We start from the raw sequence: 18,596 nt of genomic DNA, 5'->3' as shown, positions 1-18,596 counted from the left end.
AACGCAGGCACCACATAAGGTCCGCGTGTTGCGCCCGAAGGCACGCCAGAAGGGCTGAGTGACGACCTCCGCCCTCGCCTTCCCGTTCGTACTTGAGCAATTGCGATCCGAGGCAAGTAAGCGACAACGCTAGGTGTTTGCGGATATTCCACATTGCACCAAGGCAGTGGCCCCTGATAGCCATTTTATGGGCATCCCACTCCACCAATGCGCTGCTCGCCGTCCCATCATTCAGTTCAAAGTATTCCAGGACAGCCATCCCCAGGGATGCACGGAACTCCGGATCCTCCAGTGCGGCCGGTTGGAGGCGCCATGTGGGGACAGGGGGGCGACCGGGGTCCCAGTTCAGCTGCAACCTCAGAGGATTGTGGTCAGAATGCGTCCGCCCCAAATATTCTGCGTCCTCAATCAACAGGGTTAGTGTTTGGGAGCTCACTATCCTGTCTAAGCATACGTGGAGGTCGTGGACTGCGGACTAATAAGAATAGATACGGTCAACAGGGTGTAGGCTATGCCACACATCCCGCAACGCCCTGTGCGATATCCTGTCTGTGAGGGCCTGCGCGTTCAAAATGGCTGTTGTGGTTCGGAGGGGTGGAAAGGACCTATCTAGGTGTATGTCCAGTACCGAGTTGAAATCCCCGCCCAACAGCCAGGGGAGCCCAGCATAGGGGGCCATCGAAGTAGACCACTGCGTGAAGTACGAGGGTTGGCCGGTGTTCGGGGCGTAAATGGAGCCCAGCAATATTTGTTGACCATTAAGCGTACCGCGAGCCAGAGTGTACCTGCCTGCAGGGTCTATCACCGTGTCAGTACAAATGAACGGGGTACCCGCCCACACCCAGATTATCGTGCCCCGTGCATGCGCTGAATATGTGGTGCCATATAGTTGACCTCTCCAACGTTTGCGCAACTTGTTTAACTCCGGGTGCGTCATATGTGTTTCCTGTAGGAGCGCAATAGCAGCGGAGTGTCTTTGAAGAAATGCGAAGATGGCATAGCGACGCGTGGGTGTGTACATGCCACGTATGGTCCAAGTGATTATGTCAGTGCACGCCATCCCGGGTGAGGTAATGCAATAAGGGCGCCGGAGCAAGGGCAGGCCCAGGCGACGCGGGGAGGAAGGACAGACAGTATCATGCCGGTGTGCCGCAACAGAAAACATAACTGATGAACAAAGAACGGTATAACATCTGGGGCAGACATTGCGCGGTGTCCGTCCAAACCTCTGTAACTATGAAGTGTCGTGAACTAGGTCAGTAGTGTGCCTATAGGGGTGCGCGCGTGTTAGCGGTGTCGCACTGAAGCCATCCCCCTTGCTCCTGCACTTGTTAGATATCATCTGTGGGAGCACCGGTGACGCCACTTGGGACCAACAGACTGCAAGTCAGGCCGACAGACCAGGTAAATGTGTCTCCCCGCGCGATCACCGCCCCCCACACATCCCCACAGGGCGGTGTATGAGGCCTGACCGGTGTCCGACGCGTAGACCAGGCAGCACCAACAGTGCAGTAGACTCATCTCTACACCCCACCATAACTAATACACAAAGTGAACAAACCATGATCTACTTGCATGCCCTGTCCTTGCGGATGACTAACACAATAACTTCAGTTCAGATAATATCATCGGCAGTTTGCGGAGTCACCACTGGCAATCCAAGATCTTCTGAAACGATGGTGGAGGGCGAGGAGGAGCCACTGGGTACCACGGTGGTGTGCACATGGGAACCCAGACGGTCCTGGACGTGTGGGGACCCAAGGGTGGTGACCGCTTCTAGGGCTTCCATTTTCTCCCTGCGCATGTTTTCCAGGCTCGGGGCGTTTGTCCCGGGTTGGGCGGTCTTCATAGTCCCGCGCCGCCGGCGACGTTTGGTTCTCCTGCCTACCGAGGCGTCCCTCTCTGAGTTCGGCGGCCTCACGCCCGACCACCGTCCCGACTCTTTGAGCCAGTCCCAAGCCTCTTCTGGGGAGTCAAAGAAGTGGGTCCTTTCCTTAGTTACAACACGCAGGTGGGCTGGAAACAGAAATGAGTAAGGCAGCTCCAGGGCGCGGAGTTGACATTTGACCGCTGTGTAGTTGCTCCTACGCTTCTGTACCCGAGCTGTGTAGTCGGGGAATAACATAACTGGGTTGCCGCCCACCTTAATGTCGTCCATCTTGCGGGTTTCACGGAGGACCACATCACAGTCTCTATAGTTGAGCAGCTTGAAGATGAGCGGACGTTGTCTGGTTCCCGGCTGAGGTTTCTGTGGCGGGATGCGGTGGGCTCTCTCGACCACAAACTGCTGTGACAATGTCCCCTAAGGGAGGAGATCACGCAGCCAACGTTCCGTAAATAGCTCCGGATGTCTACCTTTTTCGCCCCCGGCAGGCCCACCACGCGAACGTTACTGCGGCGGGAGCGGCCCTCCGCATCATCCGCTCTGTCCTCCAGTTCGTGGACTCGATCCATTAGGTCTTGCAGCGCAGCAGCATGGCTTCGCGTGGTAGGCTGGAGCTCCTGAATCGTATGGCCTTGCGCTGTGACCTTTTCGGCCAGCGTACGATGGTCGGCATGTAGAAGGGTGAAATCCGAGGTGACCTTGTCTATCCTAGTTTCCAGGGAGGTTCTGGTGTGCTCCAGCGCGTCACCTATCCTTTCCACTACTGCAAGGACAGAGTCCATTTTGGCTGCTAGGTCCGTGGACGTGGATCCCGGCGCCCCTCCAGTGCTCAGATTCTGGGGATCCAGAGCGTTCCCGCGCAAGGGTCCCAGCTGCATCTTGGTTCTCATTTGGCCCATCACTAGCTGCTGCGCTGTTGGCATTCGCTGGTGTCCACCAGTCGAGGCAGAATGCCAACAAGGGGGTTACTGATGGGATAGGCCCCCCCAAGGCAGCTGCACGCGGATATGGTTCGGTGAGGCAAAGCGTATCGGCTGCACCCCGTGAACTATAACCAGGACTCGGATGCTGACCTGTGGAGGCCGTGGGTGGACTCCTGCCCAAGTTGGCCAGCGATGGGGTGGCGGCGGATCCCGCCAGTTATTGAGCCGGAATGCGGGGCTGCCAGCTACATATCAGTTCAGGTGGTTTGTAGGTCCCCGGGGGTGACTGCCTGCGCAGGTGGTTGCCTCTCTAGTATCATAGCCTCAGGCGTGCAAACTGTGGGGTTTGCCTACGACTGCATTCCTCTAGAACACCCACCGTCCACTACGAGGGGGTTTCGCGAAGGGTGCCACTGCGCCAGCAGCAAATGCCAATCAGCGTCCTCCTGTGGGTGATGTGCTCCCAGTGCGGCCACCCCTGTCCTTCGTCCAGGCTCCGATCGGTGCGGGTGTGGCCCCCGTGGAAGACAGCTGCCGGATCACAGCAGGGTGGCCCCAACGATGGCCCCCAGTGAACGCTCCGGGGACCCGGCTCCCCCCTGCACCCGCCTAGATATGCCACCGTTGGCGCTACAGTCTGGCGCGGGGTGTCCTACCTCTGCACAGGCCTCACCAGGATCCCCGGTGTTTGTGCCCAACCACCACAGCCGTGTCACCTCAAGGCTGCACATGCACCATGAGCTTGGTAGCGCACGAGGGACTCCCCAAGCACCTTCAGAGCTCCGGGAGGCGACTCCTAGGCAGTACTTCAGTGTCCTCCAGCAACTGTGCCACACAACGAGGGCTGGGCAGGTAGAGCCCCAGCAAGCCACCACCGCCGGCAGGCCCCTGACCTCCGGTCCGTATCTTCACCGGGGGTGCTGTGTGAGCGGGGCGGGCCCCGTCGGATGCAGCGCCTCTACCATCCGGGTTCACCCAGGACAGTGCGAGTGGTTCTCCCGCTCCCCTCTGCCAGCGCCGTTCGCACAGGAAAATACTCCGCCCCCACAGGGAGGGGGGGCAGCGCGGTTCGATGCCTACCACCGATCTCGCTGCCCCCGCCGTACAGCCCACTTGTCTCCGCCGGGGATCAAAGTGCTCCACCGCCGCTGACTACTGCATACAGGCGCAGGCGGACATTTTTGAGATGCGGGGGCACCGCATGCGGACCGGCAGCGAACAGGGCCGCAGGACTGTCACCGTCCCCGCCTCGGCAGCCCAGAAGGCACGGAACACAGCTCACTGGGTGCGGGAGCGCCTCCGCCACCGGTCGTCGATGATCAGGTGCGTGGATGGTGGAGATGACAGGAGAAATGACCAGGAGTGGGGGATTAGCGATACGAGCTTCACGGACTTGCGTCCTCTATGTCGGCTGGCTAGCCACGCCCCCCGACACCTCGGTAGCTCCATGCAGAACAGGATACCAGCTAACATCAATGACTTCCCTATCCAAGTCAGCAGCTCATTTCTCCCAGAGTCCTCCACTGGGCACCCGGCTCAATCACAAAGGCCTTACAGAGTACTATAATCCCTCTCCAAGCCTGTCTCGGTGTGTGTGTATGCGTGTTGGGGGGTTCCATGTCCACTGCCTCCTTACTTTCCTCAGCAGTCCGCTCAACAGCCCATAGGCTCAAAATTGACCTCTCAAGATGGGATGATCTAATGCTAACTCTTGGAACAGTCCAATGTGCCCTTCTCCTTAAATATCTGCTATCCTCTTCAGCCCATTATCTGCCCACTGTCTTGTGCTTTGCATACCCTGAACGTCAAGCAACCCCTGCAAGGGAATGCCTGGTGCACAAGGAATGACTGTGTGTGTTCTGTGCAGCAGTCTTGCCCAGCAGTATCTCACAACTGTCAGCACGCCAGTCATTGGGTTGAAGGGCCCCTTCGGGTTGAGCAGAATCTTGGTTAGGTCTCCTGTCTGAGAGCACAAGGGCTGCACGGCTCAATCACAGGAGTCTGCAGCCAATCCAGAATCTACCCAAGCTGGACTACAATAAAGTATCAATCAAATATGCAGCACTCTGTTGCTTCCTACCTAGGCTTGTGCTATATACATACTAATGGATACATACAAGATCTTAAGAGCTACCTGTACAAGAGTGTATCCAAAAGATCCATCCTTTCCGCAGTGATCTATATACGGAATCACTAAGAATTGTTCTTGCCGTGGTGTCATGGATTCACCCATCTGCTTAAGTCGCTCAACTGTACCTAACAGTCTCCACTGTCAATGACTGACTGCCTTCCAATCTTTCAACCATGGATTATGAGCACCTCCCCTAAACTAAACTCCGCAAAGGTGAAGTCAGCTTTATGACCATATGTCTGCGTGGACGGATTCTCGCAATCACTAACCACAAACGCAAAATCACTTGGCTTTACCATTGACTCCAACATCTTTTTTAAAATCCTGAATTGCCAAGAAAACAGAAAAAACAGTGACTTAACTCCTACTTGTACAGAAAGGAAATGTTCACCTTCCTAAAGCAGACTTCATACTCACTGTGTAGACCCTAGTCCTCTCACTGAGTAAAGGTAACAATTGACTCGCTGTTAACTCCACTGAAGAGCGTCCTTCAAGCCATCAACTCAAATAACTGGCGAATATAAATCAATCTCTTGCACCCTTATACACCGACATTAATTGCCTCTCCGAGACCTTATTATCTTCAGGACATGCTACCTAACATACAAAGCAGTAAATTTACATCTTCCTACCTGGCTGAAAAACTGTCAAAGGCCGAACGCAACAAAAATAAAGAAATATAAATACAGGCCTTCTCAATCTAAGTCCTTAAAATATAGTGAAATATCTCTCCACATAACAAGCCTACGTATTCAACTCTAAAATTCTGAAATGAATGGAAACAGCATCTCTTCAAAGCACATCTCCATTATCAATGGGAGAGTCCTGACCCCATCACCCTTACCCTCCCAGGCCCTGTTCAGATGAGATTAATTCTCTGCCTGCTATCAATTTACGTACAATATCTAGTATTGTCTGTTCACCAATGAACAGTGGGCTGTAACTTCCATTTTAGGTTTGTGCCCTGTAAAAACATATACATTTTATAACCCTTTGTAAATAAAATGGGTTAATGAAGCAGGAAGAGAAAATACAGTGTACCAATATGTGCTATATAAATGATGCATAATGTTATTAGAATGCAAGTCTCTTTTTACAAATTTAAATCTTAAATGACAAATGTATTTCAAGTAACTGTGACTCACACATTATTGCTGCCTCCAGTTTGACAAAAGCCTCTCTCTTTTACGTGCACGCCTAAAAGCAACAAATGTCTAATATGGATCAGCCTCTCCTATGTACTCAATGCAAACAACATCTCCCTAGAGGATCTCTTTCTATATCCTCTCAAATGAAGTCATCAAGTCTACACCCCCCTTTAATAAATAATTCCCCAGTCAAGCAGTACTCCTATTGGAGGTCACCTGCTGCTTCCCTTTCCAGTAAGCGTTCACCCACTGGTGGCAGTGTTTGTAAATTTTGTGCCACAAACATTCTTCACGGGGGAAGGGAACTGAAGTCTTGTTGACCCTTAACTACAAATCTTGGCTTGTGACCATGAAATCCTTTTTGCACATTAAGATTTGTGCATTGGCTGCAGAGGCAAGTGACAGACAGGGCATGAGAATAGAAACAATTCCAATGATGGGATCCACAGGAAAAACAGATTTCAGAGATCCTTTGCCACAAATTCAGTGTACGTCCTTCCCAATGTACAGCTATTCTGTGGTGGGGGGGGCATGGATATTATTCATTTGTTGTTGGAATCGATAGAAGATGCGTAAGACAATGGGTCACACCTGATGGATGCGCACATCTCATGTCTATTAAAGAGCAACCGTGGTTTTTCCTTTTCACGAACCTGAATTTCCTCTTCCTTCTCTTTCTGGATCTCCTGCAGCTCCTTATGGAGATCTTTTATTCGCTTTCTTCCTTGCTCCTCCCTAAAGGAAAAACATATCGCTGTCAATGAGCGTCTTACCAGATTCACAGAAATAACTTATCAAACAAAAAAATTATCCTCAGTTAGGAAGTCAACATCCTTTATTGTATTTTTGTGTCTTTCAAAATAACAGAAAAAGAACATAAGCAACATATCCATCGTAGAGCAGTCAGAGATATCCATTTGTGCGTACACATTTAATACCTTAGGTTGGCACATTTAACAGCACAAATGTACGATCCTAGTGTAATAGTTGAGTACGTTGCTTATTTATAATCTCCTGGGGACAGAATATGATAGCGATTCTAAGTGGGGCAGGTGCAGTGGTCGATCCACCCAATCCTCAACAAGTGGTGTCTTGATCAGGAAGGTGGGCTGCTCACATCTAGAGGGAGAGTATTTCTTAGAGGAACCATATATCCTTGGATTGAGGAGTATGATTTTTACCATCACCTGCTCTGCGGTCACATAACTACAGCAGTATATTGTTTCAACCAAAGATTCTTTCTAATACTTTTTGTTGGGCTTGGCTATATCTCAGAAGCCTGGGTTATGGGACAATGTAGTTGACGAAGTCCACAATTACAAGGCCTAATTAAGTGTAGGACCCTTAAAAGCAGGCTGCTCTTTCATATATGTTTTAGGGGTGGTGAAAGTTGCCTTCCTTTTTAAAATGCACCTGAGCAGACTGTTAACATGTTGTTTTGCCAGCTGAAGGTGTTCCAACGTCAAGGGCAAGCATACGTTCAGTTAGAATTAATAATGCAATTCAGAAAGATGTCCCTGCGATTTGTATCCTCACATCTTCCATATTGGAGTTGTGCAGAACTGCAAGACCATTTCCCTTCCCACTGCACCCTAGGTTGTCCCCTCTAGACACTGTTCTGAATCCTTCAGTATTGGGTCAAAGGCGCCTTCTGGGAATCGGAGGCTGATTTGGTTCCTGCGAGGTCCTTCTCAAGGGATTCTCCAAGGAAGGCAGATGGGCCTAGCCTTCCCAGAAGCCTCAGTGCTTGTCTCTGATTCACCCAAAAATAAATGGGACTCTAGCTAACTGCCCTCACAACTGTCCCAATATCCGTGGTCGCCCAGTTAATAAAATAAAGTTTGAATCCCTTGTGAATGGCCCAGGGAAACTCTGGAGAGGTCCCTTAGTTGACATTCTCTGCCGAGCGGCCCTTGATTCTCTTTCCACAGGGTGACTAAAGAGGAGAGCTAGGCACTGCCAGTTGGCCCCATGGGCTCCCTTTGCCACACCCATCAGGGGCACTCGCAGAATAAAGTTGTATTCTTTACCTTGGTGTAGTGTGCATTGAACCGTCCCATTGCGTGACTAGGTTCCTTAGGGGTCAATGCAATTCTGACACATCAAAGTCGAAACCACAGTCCGAGTGAATACGCATATTCTTGGCCTCCAATTGCATGATAGATCAGTGTCAGTTTCTGTGCAGGTGCCAGATCCAGAGATGATCCAAACTGCACAGCACCCATATTTCTTCCTTTTTTGTACATCCTCCAAGTAAATGACGTTTTGGCATAAATCGGCAGATGACCTCTGAGTCACTGCGAACAGAGGGAATAATGCTAAAATGAGTTCAATTATGGAGCTGAGGACAAATTGCCCTTTCTCTGGGTTTTGCACAGGCACTTACCAGCAGCTTTTAATTGATGGTAAATGCCCATGCAAAGCAAAGTGCAAGGGGTAACAGTATGGAAAACCGGTGCAAATCCCCTTTTCTCTTGTGACTTCCCATTGCTAACCACCAAAGTCATAACCCAGTCGTGAGTGCAAAAACCCACCTGATACTCTAGAAAAAAACTTCTAGCCTCTAATTGCTTCTGTGTGGTGGTTGAGAGTGTGTTCTCTGTTTCTTTTGTTTGTGCATCCATTATGTTTTATTCTGTAGTGATTTTGTATATGCCTTTTCTATTTCCCTAATGTGGGCTTCTGTATAAGAGGTCCTTTTTATACATGCGCCATGCCAACCTCGACTACCGTATTAGCTAAAGAGAGAATTGCCAATTTCAGCAAATCCCTTGGTAGGCCAAACACACTCTACTTCTCAATGATGGAGCATTCCTTAATCACAATGGACTATTGAGAGAATTGACCAAACCCAAGAGCTATCCGGCCAGGCATACTGCATCAATGATAGTACATAATTCACTGACTTTGGTTGCATTCTAGGCATCTACTCATTAAGTATGAAGAGGGGTGAGCCGCGACATAGTGCAAAGTACATGTTGCAAGAGGGTTTCAATGTGCAGTAAATCTTCAATCTTCGGATTGTTTAGAAGCTCCACTCTAGTGTCCTGTGCCAGCTTGAAGAACATTTCACTTGCTGTGCATTGGCAAGCATCTCTATTCAGGTCATGAGCAGTCTCATTAGTAACTTTTTCACTCTGTGCCTACCACGATTGAGGCTCTTTCCGTGTAGGATCATGAGACTCACTTTCAAGATCTTTTGAAACAAACGTAATATTTCCTGTGATGGAGATTGACACTACTATCTCCATGTTTCGCTCAGCACAGTCAATGGCAATGGAGAAGGAGTTAGCCCCTGGATTTATTTGTGCAGACACTGTGCCAGACAGCGGCCTTGTTTTCAGCTAGGCTGTATTGCATTTTATCATAGATTTGTTTATATCTCGAGTCACGTCGCAGTACAGGACACTGAAGCACATTATCTGACAGATAGCATGCTGCACTGCAGGCGAGTGCTTGGATGGAAGTGTGTTGTGCTTGCTGAGGGCCTTGGTGGAAGTGTTTTGGTTGTTATGTGTGAGTGACCAGATTGATGCTCCTATGTCTTGGGTCACAGTTCATAGCACTGTAAGGTTGCAAGAATCAGTGAGAGACAGGCCCGGAATATAATTATTTGCTAGAAACAGTTTACTCTGCAGGACCACAGTTGCTTTTCCAGAGGCTCGGGGAATGTATCGATCAATCATTTGTGCTGTGAGAAGAAATGCCGCCAGCCATGGAGTTAGACATTGGGAAGATGGAGGACAGGTAGATGGACAGAGATGTGTCTGGATAGTCTTCATGAATTCCAAAGATGATCAACCTTTGGTTTAAGTAGATGTTAAAGTTCAGTGTTCTTCCTTTAGTAAGCTTTTGAGGATGAAATCCCTTTAATTAGCTATGGAAGACCACAGTCATCATTAGCAGGGCTAGGGGAGCGCCTGTGTCTTGATCAGGGAGTCACTATATGGTCCTACACCTCAATTTCTAATGTAACAACTTCTATCCAGCCACCGGCAAGGCTCTGATCCCACTCTTTCCCAAGAAATACATATAGATCTTAAGAGGATGACCACAGAAGAGCCTTGAAATACCAATGTAAAGGAGTATCACAATTATTTAGAGAATATTATTAAATTAGTGTTTCAATAGCACAGACATCTAGAGCTTTTGGAGTGCAGCTGAGGTACATAGTGTACCTGCACTGCATTATATTGTAGTATTTGTTTAAGGCTTCAACCCCATTGTGTGGTTCCAAAGTGCATTTTAACAGTGTTGTATTTGTGGTGATCCTATAAAGGAAGCATTTTGGTGTCATGGATGAATGAACAGTGTGATGGAGTAGGTGGTTTGATAAATAAGCTCACACAATATATAAATGTACAGATGGTTAACAGTGAATTACGGGGAGGTTTTTCACCAAGGGTTTCTGAGTGACATCAAATAGACAATGAGAGCGAAGCTCAAGTTGTCTCTGATGTCACTCAGAACCCCGAGGTCAAAAACATCCCCGTAATTCACTTTTTACCCAGCTATAATTTTATGTTGTGTATGGCCCCCAAAATCATCTGCCCCAGCGTTCAACTGATACGCAGTTGCTGAGGAGTATGGCTTCTGTTATGTATCTGTTATATATTTTTTTCCTGCGCCTCTTCCACAGTGATGTAATTCTTAAAACCCAACGGTCACCACTGTTCCATAACACATCATGGTTCTATGTGATGTCAGTAAGACTCTAAGGATTACATCACTGTGCAAGAGATCGTTGGATTTATACAAGTAGTGATACGTGCAAAGTAGTAAGGAAGGCTCCATTGTCCCCACTGGAAGTACCTGAAGAACCCTGGTGTAAGCTACGTCTAGATATTGTTGGACCCTTTATATCTGTTAGCCTCTAGCGAGAGATATGTTTTCATTTTGGTGGACTATATTTCCAAATGGGTGACAGCTTGTTGTACCAGCTCCATAACAACTGAGTGTACTTGAATTATTTAGAGATGTATCTGCTTGTGAGGGTATTCCCAAAGTAATCATTATTGATAATGGGGTGCAATTTGTATCTGGTGAAATGAGAGATTTCCTCAAAAAGTTATCTATTGAACATCATCAAACTGCACTGTATTCACTGCAAGCCAATGGCCTTGGGAATGAATGGTCTAATAAGAGATTGTGCTCAGTTAGCTGTGTAAAAGAGGGGTCTCTCAGGAAGATTTTGAGAGAAAAACTCTGGACACATCGCACCACTCCAAACAGTAATATAGAAATGTCACCATTCCAATGTTTGAATGATCTAAATTAAATCCTTTGTGGTTGGAGTCAGAAAAATAAAAATTGAGGTTCAATGCTAAGAAAGTTGTTGACTAGCAAAATAAATATAGTGTACTTTATGATGCCAAGTATGGAACGATGCATAGGAACTGGAAGGTGGGAAAACATGTATATGTGAGACGGCCAAGGTGGGTTTCTAAAGGGGAATCCAAGTTTATGGGTCCTTTCTGGGTGACTGAAGTCAAGAAGAATGTTAAGGTGCTTGAAAATGGTGAAGTGTGGAGTATGTCACGTCTGGCGAAAAACTCCTCACAGGTGGAAGGGGAAGTGTCCAATGGTGGAATTAAAGATGGATCATTTGTGAAAGAGCTAAATGTGAATAGCACACATGAATTATTGAGAAGTTCACCATGTCCTGGGAAAAGGAGTAGTGGGGAAGCTTGTGCTAGAAGAAACCCGACTTATGTTGTAGGAAGAGTCTAGGCGCGTTGCATTTCCAGGATATTGAGTTATAATAATGCTCTTGATAAATGTTTTTGTTTTATATTTCTAGTAGTTTGATTATATAATGTTATTTTTATTCTGCATTGTGTTTTAGAGTATATGTATTTTTTAGACATTTAGCATACTGCTTAAGACATTTAAATATTTGTAACATTTTGTTTGGGGGAAGATGTGTTACAATCTTTGCAATTGTTTTTCCTGAGCCTCTTCCACAGTGATGTAATCCTTGGCGCCTTACTGACACCACATAGAACCATGATGTGTCATGGAACAGAGGTGACAGCTGGCTGAAGGATGAGATGAGGACAGGCTGTGCTGTTAGGGTGGATTTAATAAAGAACAACTTAAGGAAAATACTGTGCAGATTAATTTCCTTCACGGTATCCATGTCCCAAAGGTTCAACAAAAACAATATCTGCCATTCTTGACCAGCCCCCCACCACCTTCCTTACCTTTCCTCCTCCTCCTGCCCCTTTCAGTGAAAGCAGACAAGCAGGGCTGTGCTGACAGGCTCTGAAAGAGCCCTGTTATCTTGGCCTGGAAGCCCTTCGTGACCTAGCAACAGTGGGTAACGAGTTTTGTTATACACTATTGCTACATCATAACTATGAGCTATGAGGTTTAGAAACTGAAATAAATGATATAGGCTCTCTATGACAGACATACGTAACATAATGGTAATAAACTGGCGGATTATATTTCACTCTGCCATTCCTGAGTTATGTTTCCTGGTTTCTATTATGAAAAAGGCAAGCATCTACCTGGGACGACTAAAACATGTAAGCAGCTGCACAGCACCAACCTAGCCAGGTTGGCAGCGGGTGGTCTGTGCTGTTCACTGTGAGAAGTTGGCCTGGTATATGATGTTCACTAGTTAAAGTGACCACCTTGTACCATGCCAAGCAACCCTTATGGTGTGGTTGTAAGTCAACCTTTTCGGACTAGCTGCCCTAGTGGTAGCGTAGGCTAAGCAGTCTTTGAGGCTAAACTCGTTAAAGCGTGTTAAGCAGGCTGTTTTACCAAATGCAACCCCCCTTTATACCAATGAAAGGACACCACACAGATATATATTGAAAATATATATGTATTTATTTCTCAAAGTATCCCCTAGACTCTTTATGAGCACGGGAGCACAAATCGTTAAACAAGACAATGTTATAATATACAGAAGTTGCACTTTATATGGATGGGCCCTGGTGGCCACTCAAACCATATACTAAAATAGTGGTATAAGTACCACGGACAGGAAAGTGAAAAGGCCTAGGGCCTCTAGAATCGCTGGGCCTACAAGGAGCTAACTTCAGTTAGTGACCAGGAGGTCCACGGGTCGCGTGTGCAGTGAGGAAAGTTACACGCGGGCTCCCATGGTTTTTCAATGGGTGCGTAAAAGTTACAAAGTTACTGCAGAAAGGGTCTTCTGAATGGACTACGATCTTAAGATTTGAAACACAGACACTAGAGATGATTCTCTACACTTGGGCACCGGAGTGCCAGCTTTACCTCACCCACAGGAAGCGGGTGCATAGGTCTCGAAGTGCGTTGGGTTTCTTATATCGATTCAATGGAGCCTGATGACAAAGATGCTGCAGGCGGTCGGTCCAGAAGAGATGCGGTGGATCCAAGAGTGGATCGGAGTTGTAGAAGACCTGAAAGCAGAGGGGACAGTGTTCACAGTCACTAGCCAGTGACCGGCGTGGCATCAGGTAGGTACCAGGCGATGTCGGGTGCCAACAGGTGATGAAGGGTAGCTTGTCTCCGCAGCCACGTGGTCCCTGAAGGTCGACGACGTCCAGGAGTCGGTTCACGAGCTGTCCCACGCAGGCTCTCGCTGTCGGCGGTGTCGGCGACTCAAAAGAAGCAAACAAGCCTTGGCAAAGGCAGGAGTCGTGGAAAGAGAGGAAATCTGATTGTTCTGACCAGCAAGGTCAGAGGGGCTGCTCTTTTGGAGAGCAGCTAGGGCCAGTCTGGAGCAACCAGACCAGCGTCGTTAGTTTCAAGTTTCGTCGCCAAAATGGCCACTAGCCAACGGGCCAGGGACCGGGCAGGCGCGTCGAGATGCAAAGTGCAGAGGGGCCCCACGCAGATCGTGGAGATGCTGGAGGGCTCACCTTTGGTGCAGATGCTGCTCGATGGTTGGGCTTCTCAGGACCCAAAGCACAACTTGGAGGGAGCCTCTGTCGCTGCGCTTGCAGCTTGTCGTCGGTCTTTCAAGATGGCTGGCTCCACGTGTCTCGATGCCTCCACGGGTTCCTTCTTCTCAGGGACTGTGGATCGGGCGCTGAGAGGTCTGGAGGTCCAGGTCTTGTCGGGCTCTGGGCTCGGGCTCCGGCAGGAGGCGGCGGCAAAGCAGACGTTCAATAGCTGGTTGGTGCTTGCGTTAGCAAGATGGTCACTCCCTGACCATAGGGGAGATTTCCTTCAGTCCTCTGTGCAGCAGAGCGTCGAAGTTCCCGTCTTCTTCTTGTGGTTAAGTTGATTCCAGGATGTCTGAAGTCTTAGGACACAGCTCCTACCTTTAAGCGGATTCTAGGGGCCGGACTACCTGCTAGGTCCCTCCCTAAGGGTGGGACCAGGAAGGGGGGTGGTTACACCCCCAATCCTTTGTCCAGCTCGCCCCAGGTCCAGGGCTGGTGTGCCCCAGGACCGGATTGAACTGGCATATGCACCGAGGCTCCTTGTGAGCCTCAGGCATGTCTGATTCCTTTCAAGCCCTACCTGACCAATACACAAAATCCTGTCTGGGGTGGTGCACGCACCTTCCCTGGCAGGAAATCCTTTGTCCACACCTCCCAAGCTGGAAGGACTCCCAGCAGCAGGAGGGCAGACTTGTGTCTGTGGTGGCAGCATCCATTTTGTGGAGCTGAGGCTATGTCTGATTTTACCCGGGTTTCAGGTACTGTACATGTCGTGTCCCTCTAGAAGGGTGGAATGCTAACCCCGTCACCAGAATTGGCGAGGGGTTAGTATTCCAATTCGTATGACACCTTACTCGACATGTTTTGATAAAGCCAAACCAAAGATAGCATTTAACCGCGAGGTTCATAATGCACTTAAGAGTATATGGTATGACGATATCTGGAAACAGTAGAAGGAAGTTGTTCCGACCACTGCAGACAGGCTCAGCTCATGCCAGAGCACCATCTCACATGGAACCCAGCACTCTGCCTTCAGGATTGTTAAGGCCTGCCATAGGAGTGACTGATAGGTTAACATGTGTCCCATTTAAGGTTAGGTATAGGTATACTACACCTAAGTAAGAGGTGGTTACACCTACTTACCCCAGCTGAGTGATCAGCCAGTTGTGTCAAATTTGTTAGGCCAGGCCTGGGGTGGCATAATACATGCTGCAGCCCCTGGCAGGCCTTAGATACACCAATGCCCTGGGTACCTAGTGTACACTGGTACAGGGGCTCACAGGGTGATCCACTTCCAATTGGTTATGCACCTAGGGTGCATAGTGTAAATTTAGTAGAGAGAACAGCAGGCTGGGGGTCTGATTGGCAGGCCCACAGCCTCAATATGTCAAAAACCAGTGAAGCAAAAAGCAAAAAATTGGGGTGACCATAGGATAGCAGACCCTACTCTCCTACACAACCCCCCCCCCCCCAAACGCAGGGACATTAAACTAGCCTTGACCAGTCTCGTCTTCATGTCCTAAGTGGAAGTACCTGGAGAGACCATCTGCATTCCCATGGTCTGTACCTGGCCGGTGCTCCACTGTAAAGTCCATACCCTGTAGGGAAATGGACCACCTAAGCAGTTTGGGGTTTTCACCCTTCATCTGATTTAGCCACAAGAGGGGCTTATGGTCGGTCTGAATCTTGAAGTGAGTGCCAAACAAGTATGGCCTCAGCTTCTTCAGGGCCCACACCACAGCAAAGGCTTCCCTCTCAATAGCTGACCAATTCTTTTCTCTGGGGGTCAACCTTCTGCTAATAAAAGCAATGGGTTGGTCTTGACCATCTACATTAAGTTGTGACAGCACAGCTCCCACACCCAACTCAGAAGCATCTGTTTGGACAATAAACTCTTTGGAGTAGTCAGGACTTTTCAGGATAGGTGCAGAGCACATGGCCTTCTTCAGGTTATCAAATGCCTTTTGACAGCTTACAGTCCACTGAACCTTTTTGGGCATCTTCTTGGATGTCAGATCATTAAGAGGAGTCACAATGGACCCATAGTTCTTAACAAACTTCCTGTAGTACCCAGTCAAGCCCAAGAAAGCTCGAACTTGAGTCTGGGTGGTTGGAGGAGACCAGTCCTTGATGGATTGTATCTTACTCTCCAGTGGTTGAACTTGGCCCCCACCTACAAGGTGGCCCAAATACACAACCTTACTCTGCCCTATCTGGCACTTAGTAGCCTTGATAGTGAGGCCTGCCTTTTGCAGAGCCTCAAGTACCTTCTTCGGGTGGACCAGGTGATCCTCCCAGGTGGAGCTAAAGACAGCAATGTCATCAAGATATGCTGCACAAAAGTCATCCAACCCAGTAAGGACTTGATTCACCAACCTTTGGAAGGTGGCAGGTGCATTCTTCAGACCAAAGGGCATCACCAAAAATTGATAATGCCCATCTGGGGTTGAGAATGCTGTTTTGGCCTTGGACTCCTCAGCTAATCTGATTTGCCAATAGCCAGCTGTCAAGTCAAATGTGCTCAAAAACTTAGCAGAAGCTAGTTTGTCTATGAGCTCATCTGCCCTTGGAATAGGGTGTGCATCTGTCCTGGTGACAGCATTGAGTCCTCTGTAATCCACACAAAACCTCATCTCTCTCTTGCCATCTTTGGTGTGAGGTTTGGGGACCAGAACCACTGGGCTAGCCCAGGGGCTCTCTGAGGGTTCAATGACACCTAATTCCAGCATTTTGTGTACCTCAGCCTTTATACAGTCCCTGACGTGGTCAGGTTGTCTGTAAAGCTTGTTCTTCACAGGCAGACTGTCACCAGTGTCCACCACATGGGTACACCAGTCAGTTTGGCTAGGTATCAGGGAAAACGTGTTGAAATGATTGTAGAACCTGTCTACATTCAATCTGTTGATGATCAGTGAGGTTGCCTCCAAGGGTCACTCCTTCAACTGAGCCATCCTCAGGGTTCTGAGACAACAGGTCTGGGAGAGGGTCACTCTCTTCCTCCTGTCCCCCATCTGTAGCCATGAGCAAGCCCATGTCTGCCCTGTCAACATATGCTTTTAACCTGTTAACATGGAGTACCCTGTGGGGACTCCTGGGAGTTCCTAGGTCCACCAAGTAGGTAACCTCTCCCTTCTTTTCCAGGATTGTATGGGGTCCAGACCATTTGTCTTGGAGTGCTGCTGGGGCCACTGGCTCCAACACCCATACCTTCTGTCCTGGCTGAAACTCAACCAAGACAGCCTTTTGGTCATGCCAAGCTTTCTGTAAGGCCTGGCTTGCCTCAAGGTTTTTGGATGCCTTCTCCATATACTCAGCCATCCTGGAGCGGAGACCAAGTACATAGTCCACTATGTCTTGTTTAGGCTTTTTGAGAGGTAACTCCCATCCTTCCTTCACTAAACACAGTGGGCCTCTCACAGGGTGCCCAAACAACAATTCAAAGGGGCTGTAGCCAACTCCTTTTTGTGGGACCTCTCTGTAAGCAAACAGAAGGCAGGGTAGAAGGATGTCCCATCTTCGCCTGAGCTTTTCAGGTAATCCTTTGATCATACCCTTTAGGGTCTTGTTGAATCTCTCAACAAGCCCATTGCATTGTGGGTGATAAGGGGTGGTGAACTTGTAGTTGACACCACATTCCTTCCACATAGCTGTCAAGTATCCTGACATGAAGTTGGTACCTCTGTCAGAAACCACCTCCTTAGGAAACCCCACTCTGGAGAATACTCCCAGCAGGGCCCTGGCCACAACAGGTGCTGTAGTGGTCCTAAGGGGAATTGCCTCTGGATACCTGGTGGCATGATCCACTACCACCAGTATAAATCTGTGCCCAGATGCAGTGGGAGGATCCATGGGACCCACTATATCTATTCCCACTCTTTCAAAGGGGACCCCCACCACAGGTAGTGGTATTAGGGGGGCCTTTGTTGTGCCACCTGATTTGCCACTGGCTTGGCAGGTCACACAGGAGCGACAAAACTCCTTGGTATCTTCATTCATGTGAGGCCAGTGAAAGTGAGGGACAAGTCTGTCCCAAGTCTTGTTCTGGCCTAAGTGTCCTGCTAAAGGAATATCATGGGCCAAGGTAAGAAGGGAGCCCCTAAATTGCAGAGGTATAACCAACCTTCTGGTTGCACCAGGCTTGGGGTCTCTAGCCTCTGAATAAAGGAGCCCTTCATCCCAATACACTTTATGGGTACCTTGAGCATTCCCAGCAGCCTCAGCAGCAGCCAGCTGTCTGAGGGGTTCAAGAGATGGACAGGTTAACTGAGCCTGCCCCAAGTCAGCCCTGGAAGGTCCCCCTGTACCCAGAAACTCAACCTGATCAGGTTCAAGCTCTTCAGGGACAGTTCCTTCAGGGTCCTCTAGATCATCTTCCTGGGAAGGCTGATCATCACCTTGAGGCAGGGGGGAAGGCACAGCCTTAACCCTCCTGTTCTTCTTCTTGGTAGGTGCTTGGTCCATTGTTCCAGGATCCAAGACCTGTGGTTCAGTAAGGCACTTTTTGGCCTGTGACCTGGTCACAGCAAGGACATGTGGTGATATACCTAACATCTCTGCATGTGTCCTGTACTCCACTTCTGACCATAGAGAACTCTCTAGGTCATTGCCCAACAAACATTCTAC

At 48.8% G+C, this 18,596-nt stretch overlaps 1 protein-coding gene across 2 annotated transcripts in view; it reads right to left on the bottom strand.

The window, feature by feature from the left end:
* The window catches only part of DRC9 (dynein regulatory complex subunit 9), a 132,572-nt gene that overhangs the window by 39,823 nt on the left and 74,153 nt on the right, over positions 1 to 18,596 (bottom strand). For both annotated transcript variants that reach the window (XM_085635772.1, XM_085635773.1), the window contains exon 5: positions 6,741 to 6,822. In XM_085635772.1, the coding sequence (XP_085491898.1) occupies positions 6,741 to 6,822 (82 nt within the window). The remainder of the gene's footprint in view (positions 1 to 6,740; positions 6,823 to 18,596) is intronic.

This window comes from Triturus cristatus, chromosome 11, assembly GCF_964204655.1.
Source record: "Triturus cristatus chromosome 11, aTriCri1.1, whole genome shotgun sequence".
Classification (NCBI taxonomy): Eukaryota; Metazoa; Chordata; class Amphibia; order Caudata; family Salamandridae; genus Triturus; species Triturus cristatus.
The sequence above is the reverse complement of the archived record's forward strand: the minus strand, read 5'-3'. Positions and strand labels throughout refer to the sequence as shown.